The sequence below is a fragment of the Dromiciops gliroides genome, chromosome 5, assembly GCF_019393635.1.
Source record: "Dromiciops gliroides isolate mDroGli1 chromosome 5, mDroGli1.pri, whole genome shotgun sequence".
Taxonomy (NCBI): Eukaryota; Metazoa; Chordata; class Mammalia; order Microbiotheria; family Microbiotheriidae; genus Dromiciops; species Dromiciops gliroides.
In genome coordinates, this window is record NC_057865.1 from 191,276,402 (window position 1) to 191,290,589 (window position 14,188).

Below are 14,188 nucleotides of genomic sequence, written 5' to 3' on the forward strand. Positions count from 1 at the left end.
TATTTTGCAAAGGTTTTATTTGAAAATTCTGAAACTTACATCCCACAAGAATCAAAGATTATCACCACAAGAAGAAAGAGAGATAATACAAAAATATATATCACAGCATAGGGGCCAAGTGGGGCAAGGAAAGGAGGAGAAGGAAAAGAAGAAAAATGGAAAGAGAAACAGAGTGGGCTCAGAGAGGAAGCAAAGGAAAGGGGGAGGAAGGGCAAATGACAGGTAGAAAGAAAAGAGGAAAAAAGAGGCAGAGTGAGATAAACAAGGAATGGGAGTGAGTAAGAAGGGCATAATCATGGGTATTTGGGGGGGCAGAGTGCCCAATGGCCTTAAGCCTACTGGCTTTGCTTCCTACAAAGCCTGGGTTGAGTTAGTGAGGCCACTCCCTTAATAAGAGCTGGCTTAGGGGGACTCTGATATCCAGAGGGATTGACACATAGACAGAGACAGCTGGCATTAGCAAGATGGAGGTGACTTGGGAGCTTTCTCCAGGGGCTAAGGAGGTGACTACCCCATAACCCTTTCAGATACCAGAATTTAGCAGTATTGTAAAGGGCAAAGCTTGGGGCTTCAGACCCTCCCCCACTCCCATCAAGAAGTCCATAGAGTGGTAAGAGCGCCTGGATAGGGATGGGCTAGGACAACTAGGGAGGGAGACAGGAAACACAAGACATTAAGTGGATTGGGGCTAGTGAAAACTAAGGGCGTTGGAAGTCCCCAAAGCTCACCCCCTCCCCACCTATAGGGCAGCATGCAGGGGCCACAAAACCTAAGTGAGTGTGCAAGAGAGCATGTGCAAGCCACTCAATGTGACAACAGAGTGGATATGTAAGAGTTAATATATGTGAAGGGTTAAATGTGCATGAGAGTATGGCCAATTAGGTGGTGTGACCGAGATGAGAATGTTTAAAAGAAGTGATGAATGAGACTGGGTGGTACAAAAGGGAAATAGAGTGTAAGAGATTAGTTTAGGAACAGATGTGGAAGAGGGTGAGTGCAAAAAACCATCTGTACAAGAGTGTGCAATACTGTTCTGCTGTGGAGGTGAGTGTGTGAGGCTTTTGTGTGAGTGCACAAGGGCTTTGTGGGAGAGAAGCCCTATCTATGTGATGTGAACAGAGGTGACTGTCTTTGGGGCCAGGTGAATGTGAAAGGAAATGGGTGTGCAAGAACAGGAGCAGGGGTCCTCTGCCAGCAGCATCTGGGGCCCCAGCTCACCACAGCTGCCCCACCCCCAGCGGAATGGTGGCTGTGTAGGCCCCATGGGCGTCTGCTTGGCTGGACCCCACCACTGAGGGGCGTCACAGATTCACCAGGGGGATCCTAAGGGGAAGAGGGAAAGGGAAAGTCAGGGACACAGGGATGGGGTTGAGTTAGGGACTGGAGGCCTTGGCCAGAGACAGGTGGAGTCAGTGTCAGGGGTGGGGCTATGGAGAAGGGGTGGAGTTAAAAGTAAAGAGGGAGAGTCAGAACCAAAGGGGTGGGGCCAGAACTAATAGGATGGTGTCTTAGCTGAAGGAGCATAATTAATGCTTGTTGGATTGGATTGGTCAATACAGTCATAGGCTCAGAGTTCATAAAATCATAGAATGTTAGAGCTAGAAGGGACCTAGAGATAATGTGGTCTCACTCCTTCAGGTGGGAAAGAGATCTAGAGGTAGGGTAAGAGAAAAGATGAAAGAGCCCTGGGACATAGCCCAAACCGACATATTCCTCAATCCACCCGCCCACTGCCCCCTTTCCCAGGAAAAGACTTACAGCTCCTGAGAAGCTCCTCATTCCCCACCCTCTGTCCCTCACACTTCCCTCACACTGTCTCTCTACTCCAAACTCTTCCCCATCTCCCTCCCTCCTTTAAGCCCTCTCTCCCTCACCGGTTCAACTGGAAAGCAGGGGCCCCCTTGGGCTGGGGGGGCATAGGCCGGAGTCCCCCGTGGGGCTCCTCCCGATCAGGGGTAGGTGTGAGTGAGTCCCCGAAGGACCCCAACACCGTGACTCCTGCTGGGGACAAGTCAGTGAGGGGCTGCTGACTCTCCTCTTGCCGTAGGGCCCCCTGCTGCCCTGAAGGCCTTCGTCGCTTCTGGCTACGGTCCCAACTGTAGAAAGCAAAGGGAAGAAGACATCAGTCACCACCCCCCACCCTTCCCCAAGCAAGATACCATCCCATAAAGCTTCCCTTGAAAGCCTCCCTAGCAGTGGCCCTGTCCTCCAAAAGAGCCAGCCATCCACCCTGAAACATTCTTTGGACACTGTGACCCTGAAACACTTTCCCCCCCAAACCCTCTGGAGATTCCTCCCAGAGGAGGAGTCTCTCACTCACGGCCACCTCCCCAACCCCATCGCTGTGATTAGGAACCCTCACCCAGGATACAATCCGTAGACCTACCCTCCCCAACATGGTCTCAGCCCCAAATTGGTGTCGGAAGTCTTTTCCTTCCTTGGCCAGGCGTCCTGTAATTTAGTTCTAGTTCGAACTGAGTACTAATAGCCTGAAATCCTAGGAGTCTCAGTAGAGTGTGAAAAGCTCACCCACCAGCTATCACGTGTAGACAGTGAAAGCTCTATTCCAAATTTCTATTACTTTTCTTTTAGGATAGGGTGCTTTGAGGGTCTAGTCTTTTGGTGGGGAGGAAAGCAAAAGAAATTCCCAGACTACATATAGTCCCACTAAAGTATCACATGGAGGGACTACAGGAGGGTCAGGGAAGGGACTAAGGCATAGACAATTTGCTCATCTCTTTATACTGTCTTGATTTTTTAAAAAGTCTATAGCTCTGGGGCAGCTAGGTGGTGCAGTGGATAGAGCACTGGCCCTGAATTCAGGAGAACCTGAGTTCAAATCCGGCTTCAGACACTTAACACTTACTAGCTGTGTGACCCTGGGCGAGTCACTTAACCCCAATTGCCACACCAAAAAAAAAAAAATCGATTGCTCTTTTTACTTTCTTCATCTGTTTTTCTGGAAAGAGGAATCTGTTCTGTCTCTCACTATTCCCAAGGTAGGATATACTGCCCTACCCCGACCCTTCTCCCTTCCCTGCTATTCCTACCCTCTCCAAGATCTTACATCAGTCCCTTCCTTCCCTTTTGCTCTGCTCATTCATCTAATCTAAATCACACTCTATGTCCCTCGAATATTTTCTGCCCCATACCCACCAATAATTCATTCTTCAAACTCTAGCTTACCAGAATTTGAAGATTATGCCAGTGGCTACTAGGACGATGATGATAGAAATAGTGATAGTCACATAGAGCTGGGGGTCCACACCTGTGTAAGGAACGATCAAACATTAGAGAAGCCTTGGGAGAGAATGGTAATTTAGTTTTTAACAGTGTGTATGTGTATGTGTGGGTATGGTTAGAATGGGAAATCCCTCCTTGGGTCTCCTCTTTTACTAACAATTTCTTCCCTGATCTCCAAACTCAAACTCATAGCTCCCTTTCCCTAAAATAATTTCCGTCACTTCGCAAGCCCATTTCCCATAATCTCCAATGCATCTTCGCAATCCCAAGATGGGAAGGTTTTGGGCAACAGATCCCTCAAACCTCTCTGTCCAGGTAGTGGGTGTTATCAGGATATTCGTCTCTTCCTTATCATTCCATTTATTTTTTCAACCATCATCATAGTCTACCTACAACTCTGATCTGTCTGTCGAACATGCTCACCCAAAGTATTTGGTGACAGGGTAAAATTGTGCTCTCTTGAGCTTTATCAGTCCCAGTAACCCCAACTTCAATTCACTCTGTCCAACTGCATCTCTATTTCTATTTCTAGACTCTTCTTACTTTCCCACTCCAGATGAATTTCACTTTCCAAAATTCAGAACTCTCTAACTAGCCTTACCTCACCCCTCAGAAGGCCCTTTCATCCACCAAACCTCACCTTCCCCACGGCCACCAAACAGAAATGGACGAAGGGTGGCAGGAGCTCCCCCAAGGATGATCCCATCCCCATCACCACGTCTCAAGGAATCTGAGTTGGGATGCGGGGTAGCCAGCCCATGAGGAACTGGGAAGCCATAGTCCAGTGGCAGGAAGCCAGGGTTAGCAGAATTTGGATCTCCCCCATCTTCTCGGGACACTGTGGGGCCCCATACAATGGCCCAAGGGTACTGGGATGATGGTGGCCCTTCTTCAAAGCCAGATGGAGTGGCAGGGGGTGCAGTATCTGGTGGTACTTGACGCCTTGAACGTGAAACACGGGGGGACCGGCTTGGGGGAGGTGCGCGTTCCCATACACACACATGTCGAGGAGCTGAGGGACCCCCTCGGGCACATGGGGGCCGAGCAGGAGCTGAAGGGGTACGAGGTGAAGAGGTAGAGGAGCCCTGGGCTGGAGGTGGGAAGGGCAGCAGGAGCAGTGACCAGAGTGGGAGGAGGTGGGACATTAACAGTGTAGACCTGGAATAGGAAGAGAAAAGGAGTGAGATTAATGCCTGTTCCCCACCAGAACCCATTTGTCAAGGAATGTGTTCACAGGGCTGGGAACATGTGGCTAAGACCATTCCTTAGTATAAGGGCCGGGATAGTTGTTGTTGCTGCTATTGTGTTTTTCCCCCTCCCAGTTTTCTCTCAGTATAGGGTAACCTCTATAAGATTCTTCCATTAATGCCAGCTAGGTAATGGAAAAGCAGATGGGACCTCTCGACAGATTTTAACTGTAGTTTCTATTCCCAAACACATTCTTTTTCTTTAAGGAGGAACTTTCCAGGGTTGGGTCAATGAGAAAAGGGTTAACATGCCAAGGAATAGGGTCTCTGGACTCCCCTTTGGTGCCCAATACCTACCACATCCTGGACTCCATATCTGAGGTCTCCCTCAGCTATGATCCTGATTCTCAGTGTTCACTGAGGGAGAGAGGAGATACACAGTTAGAATCTAGAATGCTCTTTCCCAGTACAACTTCCGAACTCTTAACTTGGGCATCCATCCACCCCTTGAGCAGGCTCATCTCTGCCCTTTCCATCTCTCCCTTCCCCAGCCTGTCCACATCCCCCAAATTACCATCTTGTCCTAAGTAGTGGTATTATTGCTTTTGTTGCTGCTCCCCAGAATCAACTGCTTCTCATCCATGGGGAGTCATTGCACTATAGTCTTCTCTCCTGCCCCTGAACCAACCAGTCCCCCAGATTTCCCTCATCCTTGAATCTCTTTGGTTCCTTTCTTCTCACTTCCTTTGCTCCCAGCTCTCAGCTCACCTCATAGCTTCACAGGTTTAGAGTAGGAAGGGACCTCAGGGGCCATCCAGTCCAACCCCTTCATTTACGGATGAGGAAACTGAGTTGAAAGAGGCCAAGTGACTTGCCATGTAGTATATGGTAGAGCCTGTACTTGAAACCATATCCTTTGACTCTAAATCCAGTATTCTTTTCCATTGTGTCATCCTGCTTGTCCTTTGACTTTTATTTAGGGCCCGGAATTATGTGAGCATTTATTTGAGCATGAGCCACAGAGGAAGGGGTCCAAGAAAAAAATAAAGGGAAGAAGATGCTTTGGGGTGGGGCATAGTTTTTTCCCCTATTGCTCCTTAACTCCGTTGTAACCCCATGTTCTAGGAGGATATTCCCCTTGGGTCCAGATTTCCAAGGGGGAAGGAAAAAGCATAGGTAGAATTTTTGTTGTTAGTGTGTAATCAGCTAAGTGCATAGGTGCTTTCTAAAAGGAGATAGAGCTAAGAGAGAGTAAGCCTAAAAATGTGGCATCCCTTAGGCTCTGAATCCTAGGGAATCCCATTGAGTAGGATCCCACTTTGGTACCAACGTTCCTTGTGTGAATGGTGTAATTTTGATTCTGGGTTTGAATTCAAAACCTGAATACCACCATTGAAGTAATGAAGAAGGATAGAGGGAAAGAAACACAGTGAAGAAAGGTGGTTGGTGGAGACAGAGATAGAGTAGCATAGTGGGTACAAATAAGAAAGGTAATAGATGATGGGGACAGATGGAAAGAGGTGATTAAGTGTGAGGGAGAAAAAGAAGAATTAAAAAAATAAGAGGAGACAGCTAGAGAGGGGGAAAGGTGGATCTAAGAGGAGATGGGAAGAAAGACAGGAGAGGATCAGAGAAAGGTAAGAGGATATGATAGAGAAAAGGGAGGGGGAGGAAGATGAGAGAGTGAAAATTGGAGGTAGAGGGAACATAGGTGGGGGGTAAGAGATATAGAGGAAAGAGAAAAGGCAAAGAGGAATCCAGAGAGTATAGAGGAGAGAGAGACAATGATAGGGGGTGGGGAGGAAGAAAATAAGTTAACAGAAGATACATGGTCACAGATGATAGAGGGAAGGAAAAGAGGATAGAAGAGAAAAGTACTGGAGACAGATCAAGGTGGAAAAGAGAAAGAGGAAGAGTAGGAGAAATAGGATAGCTGACACAAGACAGAGGATAGAAAAATGGAAGAGAAAATACACGGGAGTCAGGAATTGTCCCTCAAAATTTTCCTAAGAAGCGGGGGGGGGGGGGGGGGGCGGGGAAGAATGCGATTGCTAATCAGTGAAGCGGCGAAGGGCTGAGGGGCTACTGAAACCTTGGAGCTTATCCCTTCCTGTCTCCTTATCCATCCTCCCAACCTTAACTTCAGCACCTTGTATCCTTCCAACCCCTTCAGGAACCCCGCAGTCCCCCGGATTCAGCGTCGTACACATCCCCCACCCACCTGTCCAAGGTCCGCACAACAGGTCTGTGCGCAAGAGATAAGCCAGGGGGTGGGGCAGGGGGCCCTTCCCAAGGAGTCTGCCCCCATCCCCAAACCATCCTCTCATTACAAACTAGACAGAGCATCTCCCAGAGATGGACAGGAGCGGGGGGGGGGGCGGGGGGGGGGCGAGACACCGAGGAGGAAGAGTGGGTGGGAAGAGGCCAATGAAAGGAAAAGGGGGAAAACGAGGCAAGAGAGCGAAGGAGAAGGGATGGCAAGAGGGAGGAGGAATGGGGAGACAGAGAATGCAGGCAAAGAAAGGGAAAGAGGGATGGCGACAGCTGGGAGCAGAGAGACGAGCCAGAAAATAAAGGATGGAGATGGAGATGCAGACTAAAAGATGCAGATCGAGATGGATGGATGAAAAATGCAGATCTAGATGGATGGTAATGGGAATAGAAATGGGGAAGAGGGATGGAGGCATAAGAAATAGGGGCAGGACAGATGGAAATTTGGGGTTGGAAAAGAAGGATGCTAGGAAAGGACGCAGGAGCCAGGAAGGACAGAGCCTGGGCACCTGGGATGAGGGATGGAGGTTGCAGGATGTCACACTCACCTGCTCCGTGGCTGATGTTGCGGGATGGCTAGGGGGGCTAGAGGCTGTGCGGGGTTAGGGGGCTGCGGGGGGCGCCAGGCCAGGCGCATGGTCAGGGGACTAGCGGGCGGGGCGCGGGAGGAGGCGCCCCGAGTGTGGGGCGGCGGCAGAGGCTCAGCTCAGCTCTGCTCAGCTCGTCTTGTCTTGTCTTGGCTAGGCGTCAGCTCAGACCTTCCGTCTCCGCCTGCCACGCACTATTTAACCCTCCTGTTACCATGCCGCTGGGGATACGGGATCCCCGGATGGTTTGGGACAGTGGAGTAGAGTAGGGTTGTTGGTGATCCTGAGATTCCAAGCTGTGCCTATATGACTTTCAGTATGCTTACCCACTCTTCACCATAAGAAGCGTATCACCTCATTTGATTATCATTCCAATTTCCCATGGTTCCCACTCTGTCATCTCAGTTCTATGTTATTTCATGTCTCCAAATCAGGGTCATCCGAACTTTGGCACCCCAATTCTGAATCACTCAGTTCTCTGTCATCTCAATTCATATCCCCTTACCATACCATCTTCTTTCTCCTCCTTCGGACAAGGCCCAGAATATAGCCATAAAAATCTCATTCCTGGGGGCAGCTAGGTGGCGCAGTGGATAAAGCACCGGCCCTGGATTCAGGAGTACCTGAGTTCAAATCCGGCCTCAGACACTTGACACTCACCAGCTGTGTGACTCTGGGCAAGTCACTTAACCCCCATTACCCCACCAAAAAAATAAAATAAAATAAAAACATAAAAAAAAAATCTCATTCCTTTCCCCATCTTCCTGGGTTATGCGAATGTATAGCCATAAGAATTATTGATATATGTGGGGCAGGGTCTTGGCTCCTATGAAACTCTTCTGTGACCCTGATCACTCTCAATTCTCTCTTTCCATCTCTCTCTCCTTCCATCTTTGGGTTAGTGTTTCATTTTCTACTTCCCTCTCCATCTACTTCTTGTTTCCTGCACACTCCTACACCCACACAGAATGTAAGCTACTTGAGTTTTTTGTTGTTGTTTTTTGGTGGGTCAATGGGGGTTAAGTGACTTGCCCAGGGTCACACAGCTAGTTAGTGTCAAGTGTCTGAGGCCGGATTTGAACTTAGGTCCTCCTGAATCCAGGGCCAGTGCTTTATCCACTGTGCCACCTAGCTGCTCCTGAATGTAAGCTACTTGAGATCAGGAACTGTTTTATTTTTCTCTTTGAATCCTCAGCACCTAGCATAATGCCCAGCACATAGTGAACACTTCATAAATGCTTCCTGATTGATCAATTTCCATCTCTGATGGTACAATTCTATCCTTGTCCCTTATCTCCTTTTCCTCAATTTCTACCTGTCTCTTCATTTAAAAAATATTATTTATATATATATATATATATATATATATATATATATATATATATATATACACACAATCACATTAAACATATTTCTGCATTAGTCATGCTGTGAAAGAAGAATCAGAGGAAAAGGGTAAAACCTCAAAAAAGGAAAACAAAAAAAGTAGAAATAGTATGATTCAATCTGCATCTAGAGTCCACCGTTCTTTTTTTTTCTGAATTTGGAGAACATTTTCCATCATGAGTCCTTTGGAACTATCTTAGACCATTGTATTGCTGAGAAAAGTCAAATCTATCACAGTTGATCAACACACAATGTTGTTGATACTATGTATAATGTTCTCCTGATTCTGCTCATCTCACTCAGCATCAGTTCATGTAAGTCCTTCCAGGTTTCTCTGAAATCCACCTGCTCATCGTTTCTTCACATTGATTTTTTAAAACTTTGTGTTCTAAATTTTCTTCCTCTCTCCCTCCTTACCCCTCCCTATGGAATCATGCAATTCAATATAAGACATACATGTGTAGTTATGCCAAACATCTTCACATTAGTCAAGTTGTGAAAGAAAATAGACAGAAGAACTTTAGAAAGAAGAACTAACAAATAAAATTATACTTCAATCTGTATTCAAATACCATCAGTTCTTCCTCTGTTGATGGTTTGCATTTTTCATAATTCCTTGTGATAGCAACCTGCTCATCATTTCTTTCACAGTTACTATTGCTAACTGTATTGCCCTCCATCCTATTCCCTCCCCATGATATTTACTCTATCTTCTATCTTCTTTCACCCTATCCCTCCTCAAAAGTATTTTGCTTTGTACTGGTCCCTCCCCCAATCTGCCCTCCCTTCCTTCACCTCTCCCTGCCTTTTCCCCTTCCCTTCCCACTTTCCCTCAGGGCAAAACATATTACTATACCCACTTGAGTGTATTTGTTATTCCTTCTTTGTCTCATTTCATTTTTACAGTAGTATTTCTGTATTGAGGATCTAACTTCATATGTCAAGTTTCTTTCCCATCTTTCACCTCTCCCCCCCATTTGGCTATTAACCAGAATTAGAGGAGAGACCATTGTTATGAGGACAGGAGCCCAGAGGCTATCAAATGTTGCTCCATGTGTACATCTGAAAATAGGAGAAGTTGTGCACATGGGAACATTTCATCTATGTTCTCTATGTTGTTCTCTATGGCTGTGCCATGCTAGATTTACAGTCCCCTTTGTCATGGGTGTATGCTCAATGTATCTTCTGGGTATATGTGTGTGCTAGGTTTCTTTCTTTCTTTCTTTTTTTTTTTGGTGAGGCAATTGGGGTTAAGTGACTTTCCCAGGGTCACACAGCTAGTAAGTGTTAAGTGTCTGACACTGGATTTGAACTCAGGTCCTCCTGAATCCAGGGACTGTGCTCTATCCACTGCACCACCTAGCTGCCCCACCTCCCCCAACCTTGTGCTAGGTTTCTACCTTGGATATGCATATGTGCAATGGGTATTCATGATCTGTGTTTGGGTATTTGTATATGTGCATGTGTTGGGGGGGTGCATAGGATGTTGGGTCATTAGTCTATTCCATCTGCTGATTTTACTTCATTTCTTCAGAGAGATATTTTTAAAATCCCTTTTGTTACTGGTATTTTTTAAAATCCTTGCATACATGCCATGATGTTTCTTTACATAAAATTGAGCTATATGCCTGGGTTTGCCTTAACAATTTAATATAATAGTTTTCAACAGATGATTAGTTGGATAGGTTTCAGCTTTATTTTTTAGTACTTTCCTCTCCAGGTCTCTGTCAGACACTTTCTTTCTCTGATTAGCTATTTCTCCCAATATCATCTTGCTCAGCCTTATTAGCAGAATGCCATGTACAGATGTTGAATTAATTTTCATTGAATGAATGAATAAATGAATTACTTCTGTAGGGAATTATACAGAGTTAAACAGAACAATTCTTCTGCTTTTTCTCTACTTCTCCATTTCTGTCCTCTTTCTTTATCTTCACTTTCACTTTTTTATCATCTCTCTCATTTACCTTTCTCTCCTTTTTCCTCAGTTTCCTCTAATCTATCCCTCTCTCTTATTTCTAGTACCCACTGTATTTTACTTTTTTTTATCACTCTTTGTCCTTTCTTCCCTTCCTCTCTCCCAGTTCATAAATAAAATCACCCCCTCTTTAAGAAACAGAAGGGAATTTAGGATCTAATCCAACTTTATCATTTTACAGGGGAGGAAACTGAGACTCAAGTGAAATAACTTTCTCATGGACACACAACTAATGAGTGACAATATTTGCACAGTACTTTATTTATTATTAATTTTTTTTTTTGGTGAGGCAATTGGGGTTAAGTGACTTGCCCAGGGTCACACAGTTAGTAAGTGTCAAGTGTCTGAGACTGGATTTGAACTCAGGTCCTCCTGAATCCAGGGCCAGTGCTTTATCCACTGCGCCACCTAGCTGCCCCTTGCACAGTACTTTATAAACCTGAAAATGCTACTTAAGAGCTAGCTGTTATTGGTGATGATGAAGTTGATGATAATGATGATTGTAGCGGCCAAATTTAATATGGGGAGAGTTAATTGGGTGATTTGCCATAATATTGGGGTTCAGAAAATAATGAGGGACCTCTAGGTCCAAAGCTTCCTCCCCTCCAAACTGCCTTTTTTAGTTATTTCTCCCAGGACAATAAGAAAGGAGCTTAACAGTCTCTTTTCCACAAACAAATCAGGTTTTATTAAAAGTTAAGGACAAGGGAATAGAGAAAAAGGAAAATGGATAATCTCCCTGGCTCTAGCAAAGGCTGTCTCAAAACCCAAACTTGCTTTCAGCTTAGCTAATTCAAAGAGCTGGATTTTATTAACTCACCCCCAGCGGTCCATAATTTCTATAGCAGCCAATCTCCAGTCCGATCTGACAGCTCCTCCAAGGCCAGAGAGAGACTGCTACATCCTGTTGGGGTCCTTTTTTCTACCTTTTTCTCCCTCCCCCAAAATGGGAGGCCCTTCAAGTTTTGTGGCTGAGAATGGTCCTCTGTTGATGATGAAGTCCACAGCCTCTGAGGACTCTCCTTCTCAGGGTTGGCCAAGTTAAACTAGGTTTAATCACCTTAAGTGAGTACTTAGTAGTTTCTCATTCACACCCAATTCAAACAATCTACTAAATCAATCAAGCCAGACCCCTGGGCTTCTGCCAAATTTCATTATTTTACCACATTCCCCCCTTTGTTTCTATGAGGAACAGGGAGTGTTTCCTTGATGAAACATGATGATGATTTGACTTAGCATACCATGCCTGGGAAACAATATGCTTGATAATTGATTGAGTTACCAAATGTCACATAACTTGACTGGAACCTAGGATTCCCAGTTCCTAAGCAAGTCCTCCTTTGTGATATTAGAATATATATATACATATATAAAAGCCTTGTGCAAGAAACCAGCTTTCCTACATTCTATATTTTCAAGAAATATTTCCTGGAGTAGATTTTCAGCTCATACCTTGATTATGCTACTTATTTTGTGTGTAACCATTGGCAAATTACTTAATCACTTAAGGCCTGTATTCCTGTTGAATAAGGAAATTGGACAGGGAAATGACACAAATTTATAGCATCAAGAGCTATTCCCAAATAGATATAGTCAAAGGATATGAACAAACAATTTTCAAGAGGATGATATGGGGAGAAAGCATGTGGGTCCTTAGGATTCCTCTGTAAAGAATTACACTCTCGCACAAGACCTAATTAGGAATAAAAGAACAGGTTTATTGGGGTGCAAGAGAAACTGGCTGGGAGGAAGGTTTTGGAGAAACAAAATGCTAGCTTGAGGAGCGCCCTTTTATAGGGTTTAGGGGGCATGGGTAAGAGTGTCTGTTATTGGGTAAGGGGCTGGGGGTCTTCCTGCGTTGCGCCAGGGTAGGAGGAATCCCTTGTGAGCAATCTGGTGGTGGGTGTTAACTTTGTCCTGATGGGTCTAAGCAGTCTGCTGGTGGGCGGTTCCAGTTGGTCTTCTCCTTGCATGGTCTCTCCCAACTGATTACCTCATCCAGGTGTTCAGGAGGACTGGAATACAGGGTGGTGGTTCTGGAGAATGCTCAATTCAATCTGGTGCTGCTTATCTCTTTTGGGTGTGTATGTCCTTGATTGAGTTCATGGAGAGGCCTACTTGATTTCAAGGGAAAACCCCTAAGGTTTCAAGGAAAAAGTTCCTTGAAATCCCCAGAGAACTGTTGGGGTAACAGGGCCCCATAATCCTCCCATGACAAGGAGAATTGCAAACTACACATTATCACATCAAAATATGATTTAAATCACCAATAGTAATAGAAATACAAATAAGAAAAACACCATGAAGACTGGCAAAGATGAAAAAAGACGGGAATGGTAAATGTCAAAGGGGCTATGTATGGATGGTTAGGCATACTGATATATTACTGATAGAGCTAAGAAATACCACCATTCTGGATTTCTATTTGGAATTATGTAAGAAAAGTAACTAAACAGGACATACTTTTTGCCCCAGCAATCTCACTACTGGGTATACACTTCATGGAAGTAAAAGGGAATAAAGGTCCAAAATATAACAAAATACAAAGCACTCTTTGTGGTAGTGTTGTGGGCCCAGAGCACCCCAGAAGTTCTCTGGGGCACATCAAGGAATCTTCTCTTTGAGAAACTAAACCAGAGGACAAATACACCTAGAGAGATAAATGCCAAACCAGTTTGGACTGAGCTAGCTCTAGGACCTCCACCCTTCATTCAAGTCTCCCTCAACCCTGGGGCGACAAGATTAGGTGTGGCTGCTTCCTTCCTGTTGAAGAGATCTGCAGCCACCCCTCACTCAAATTCCTCCAGCCACCACCAGTGGGGGATGGTCCTCCCTCACTAAAGGAACTTTCCACCCTGAGATGGACACCCCCATCAATCCCCTATAAAAGTACCTGCCAGTCTCCTGCTCGAGGAGATTGGTATCTCAAAGCCACGTGCTTTGTGCCATGCCTCTCTCCCCATGGAAAGTCCAAGGATTTCATTCATGGTTTCTCTTCCCCTCCCTTCCCTTGCCCCTAAATAAACATCTTATTCTAACTGCTTTTGTGTGTAAAAGGGTGTAATTCTTTTTTTGGGGGGGGCAGGGCAATGAGGGTTAAGTGACTTGTCCAGGGTCACACAGCTAGTTAAGTGTCAAGTGTCTGAGGCTGGATTTGAACTCAGGTCCTCCTGAATCCAAGGTCAATGCTTTATCCACTGCACCACCTAGCTGCCCCCTAGGGTGTAATTCTTTAAAGAGGAATTCCCAAGAACCCCAACCCCTAACCCAAAGCCCTACCCCATTATCCCCATGACAGCAGCAAACAAGTAAAACAAAGTAGGTGCTCATCATTTGGAGACTAGCTTTAAAGAATGAGCTGTTGTGGGGTGGCACAGTGGATAAAGCACTGGCCCTGGATTCAGGAGTACCTGAGTTCAAATCCAGCCTCAGACACTTGATACTTACTAGCTGTGTGACCCTGGGCAAGTCACTTAACCCTCATTGCCCCACCAAAAAAAAAATGAGCTGTTCATGTAACAGAATATTAACAGAGT

At 45.5% G+C, this 14,188-nt stretch overlaps 2 protein-coding genes across 2 annotated transcripts in view; one reads left to right on the forward strand and one right to left on the reverse strand.

The window, feature by feature from the left end:
• Window positions 1-7,465, reverse strand: LOC122728336 (PILR alpha associated neural protein). The gene is made up of 6 exons (XM_043966848.1): window positions 7,250-7,465; window positions 4,788-4,847; window positions 3,884-4,401; window positions 3,187-3,268; window positions 1,875-2,096; window positions 1-1,323 (listed from the first exon to the last, which is right to left on the reverse strand). Exons 2-6 carry the CDS (start codon window positions 4,802-4,804, stop codon window positions 1,302-1,304), a joined length of 861 nt encoding a protein of 286 aa, XP_043822783.1. The 5' UTR covers window positions 4,805-4,847; window positions 7,250-7,465; the 3' UTR covers window positions 1-1,301.
• Window positions 6,942-14,188, forward strand: part of COPS7A (COP9 signalosome subunit 7A) — a 23,118-nt gene continuing 15,871 nt past the window's right edge. The window contains exon 1 of the mRNA XM_043966851.1: window positions 6,942-7,079. Within this exon, the coding sequence (XP_043822786.1) occupies window positions 7,008-7,079 (72 nt within the window). The 5' untranslated portion in view covers window positions 6,942-7,007. The remainder of the gene's footprint in view (window positions 7,080-14,188) is intronic.

What these genes read in the sequence shown, in the direction of transcription:
- LOC122728336 (XM_043966848.1), bottom strand. An exon ending in GGCATAATCTTCAAATTCTG is followed by an intron (nt 2,097 to 3,186) that starts GTAAGCTAGAGT and finishes TGCTTTCTACAG; the next exon opens with TTGGGACCGTAGCCAGAAGC. An exon ending in CCTGCTTTCCAGTTGAACCG is followed by an intron (nt 1,324 to 1,874) that starts GTGAGGGAGAGA and finishes TCTTCCCCTTAG; the next exon opens with GATCCCCCTGGTGAATCTGT.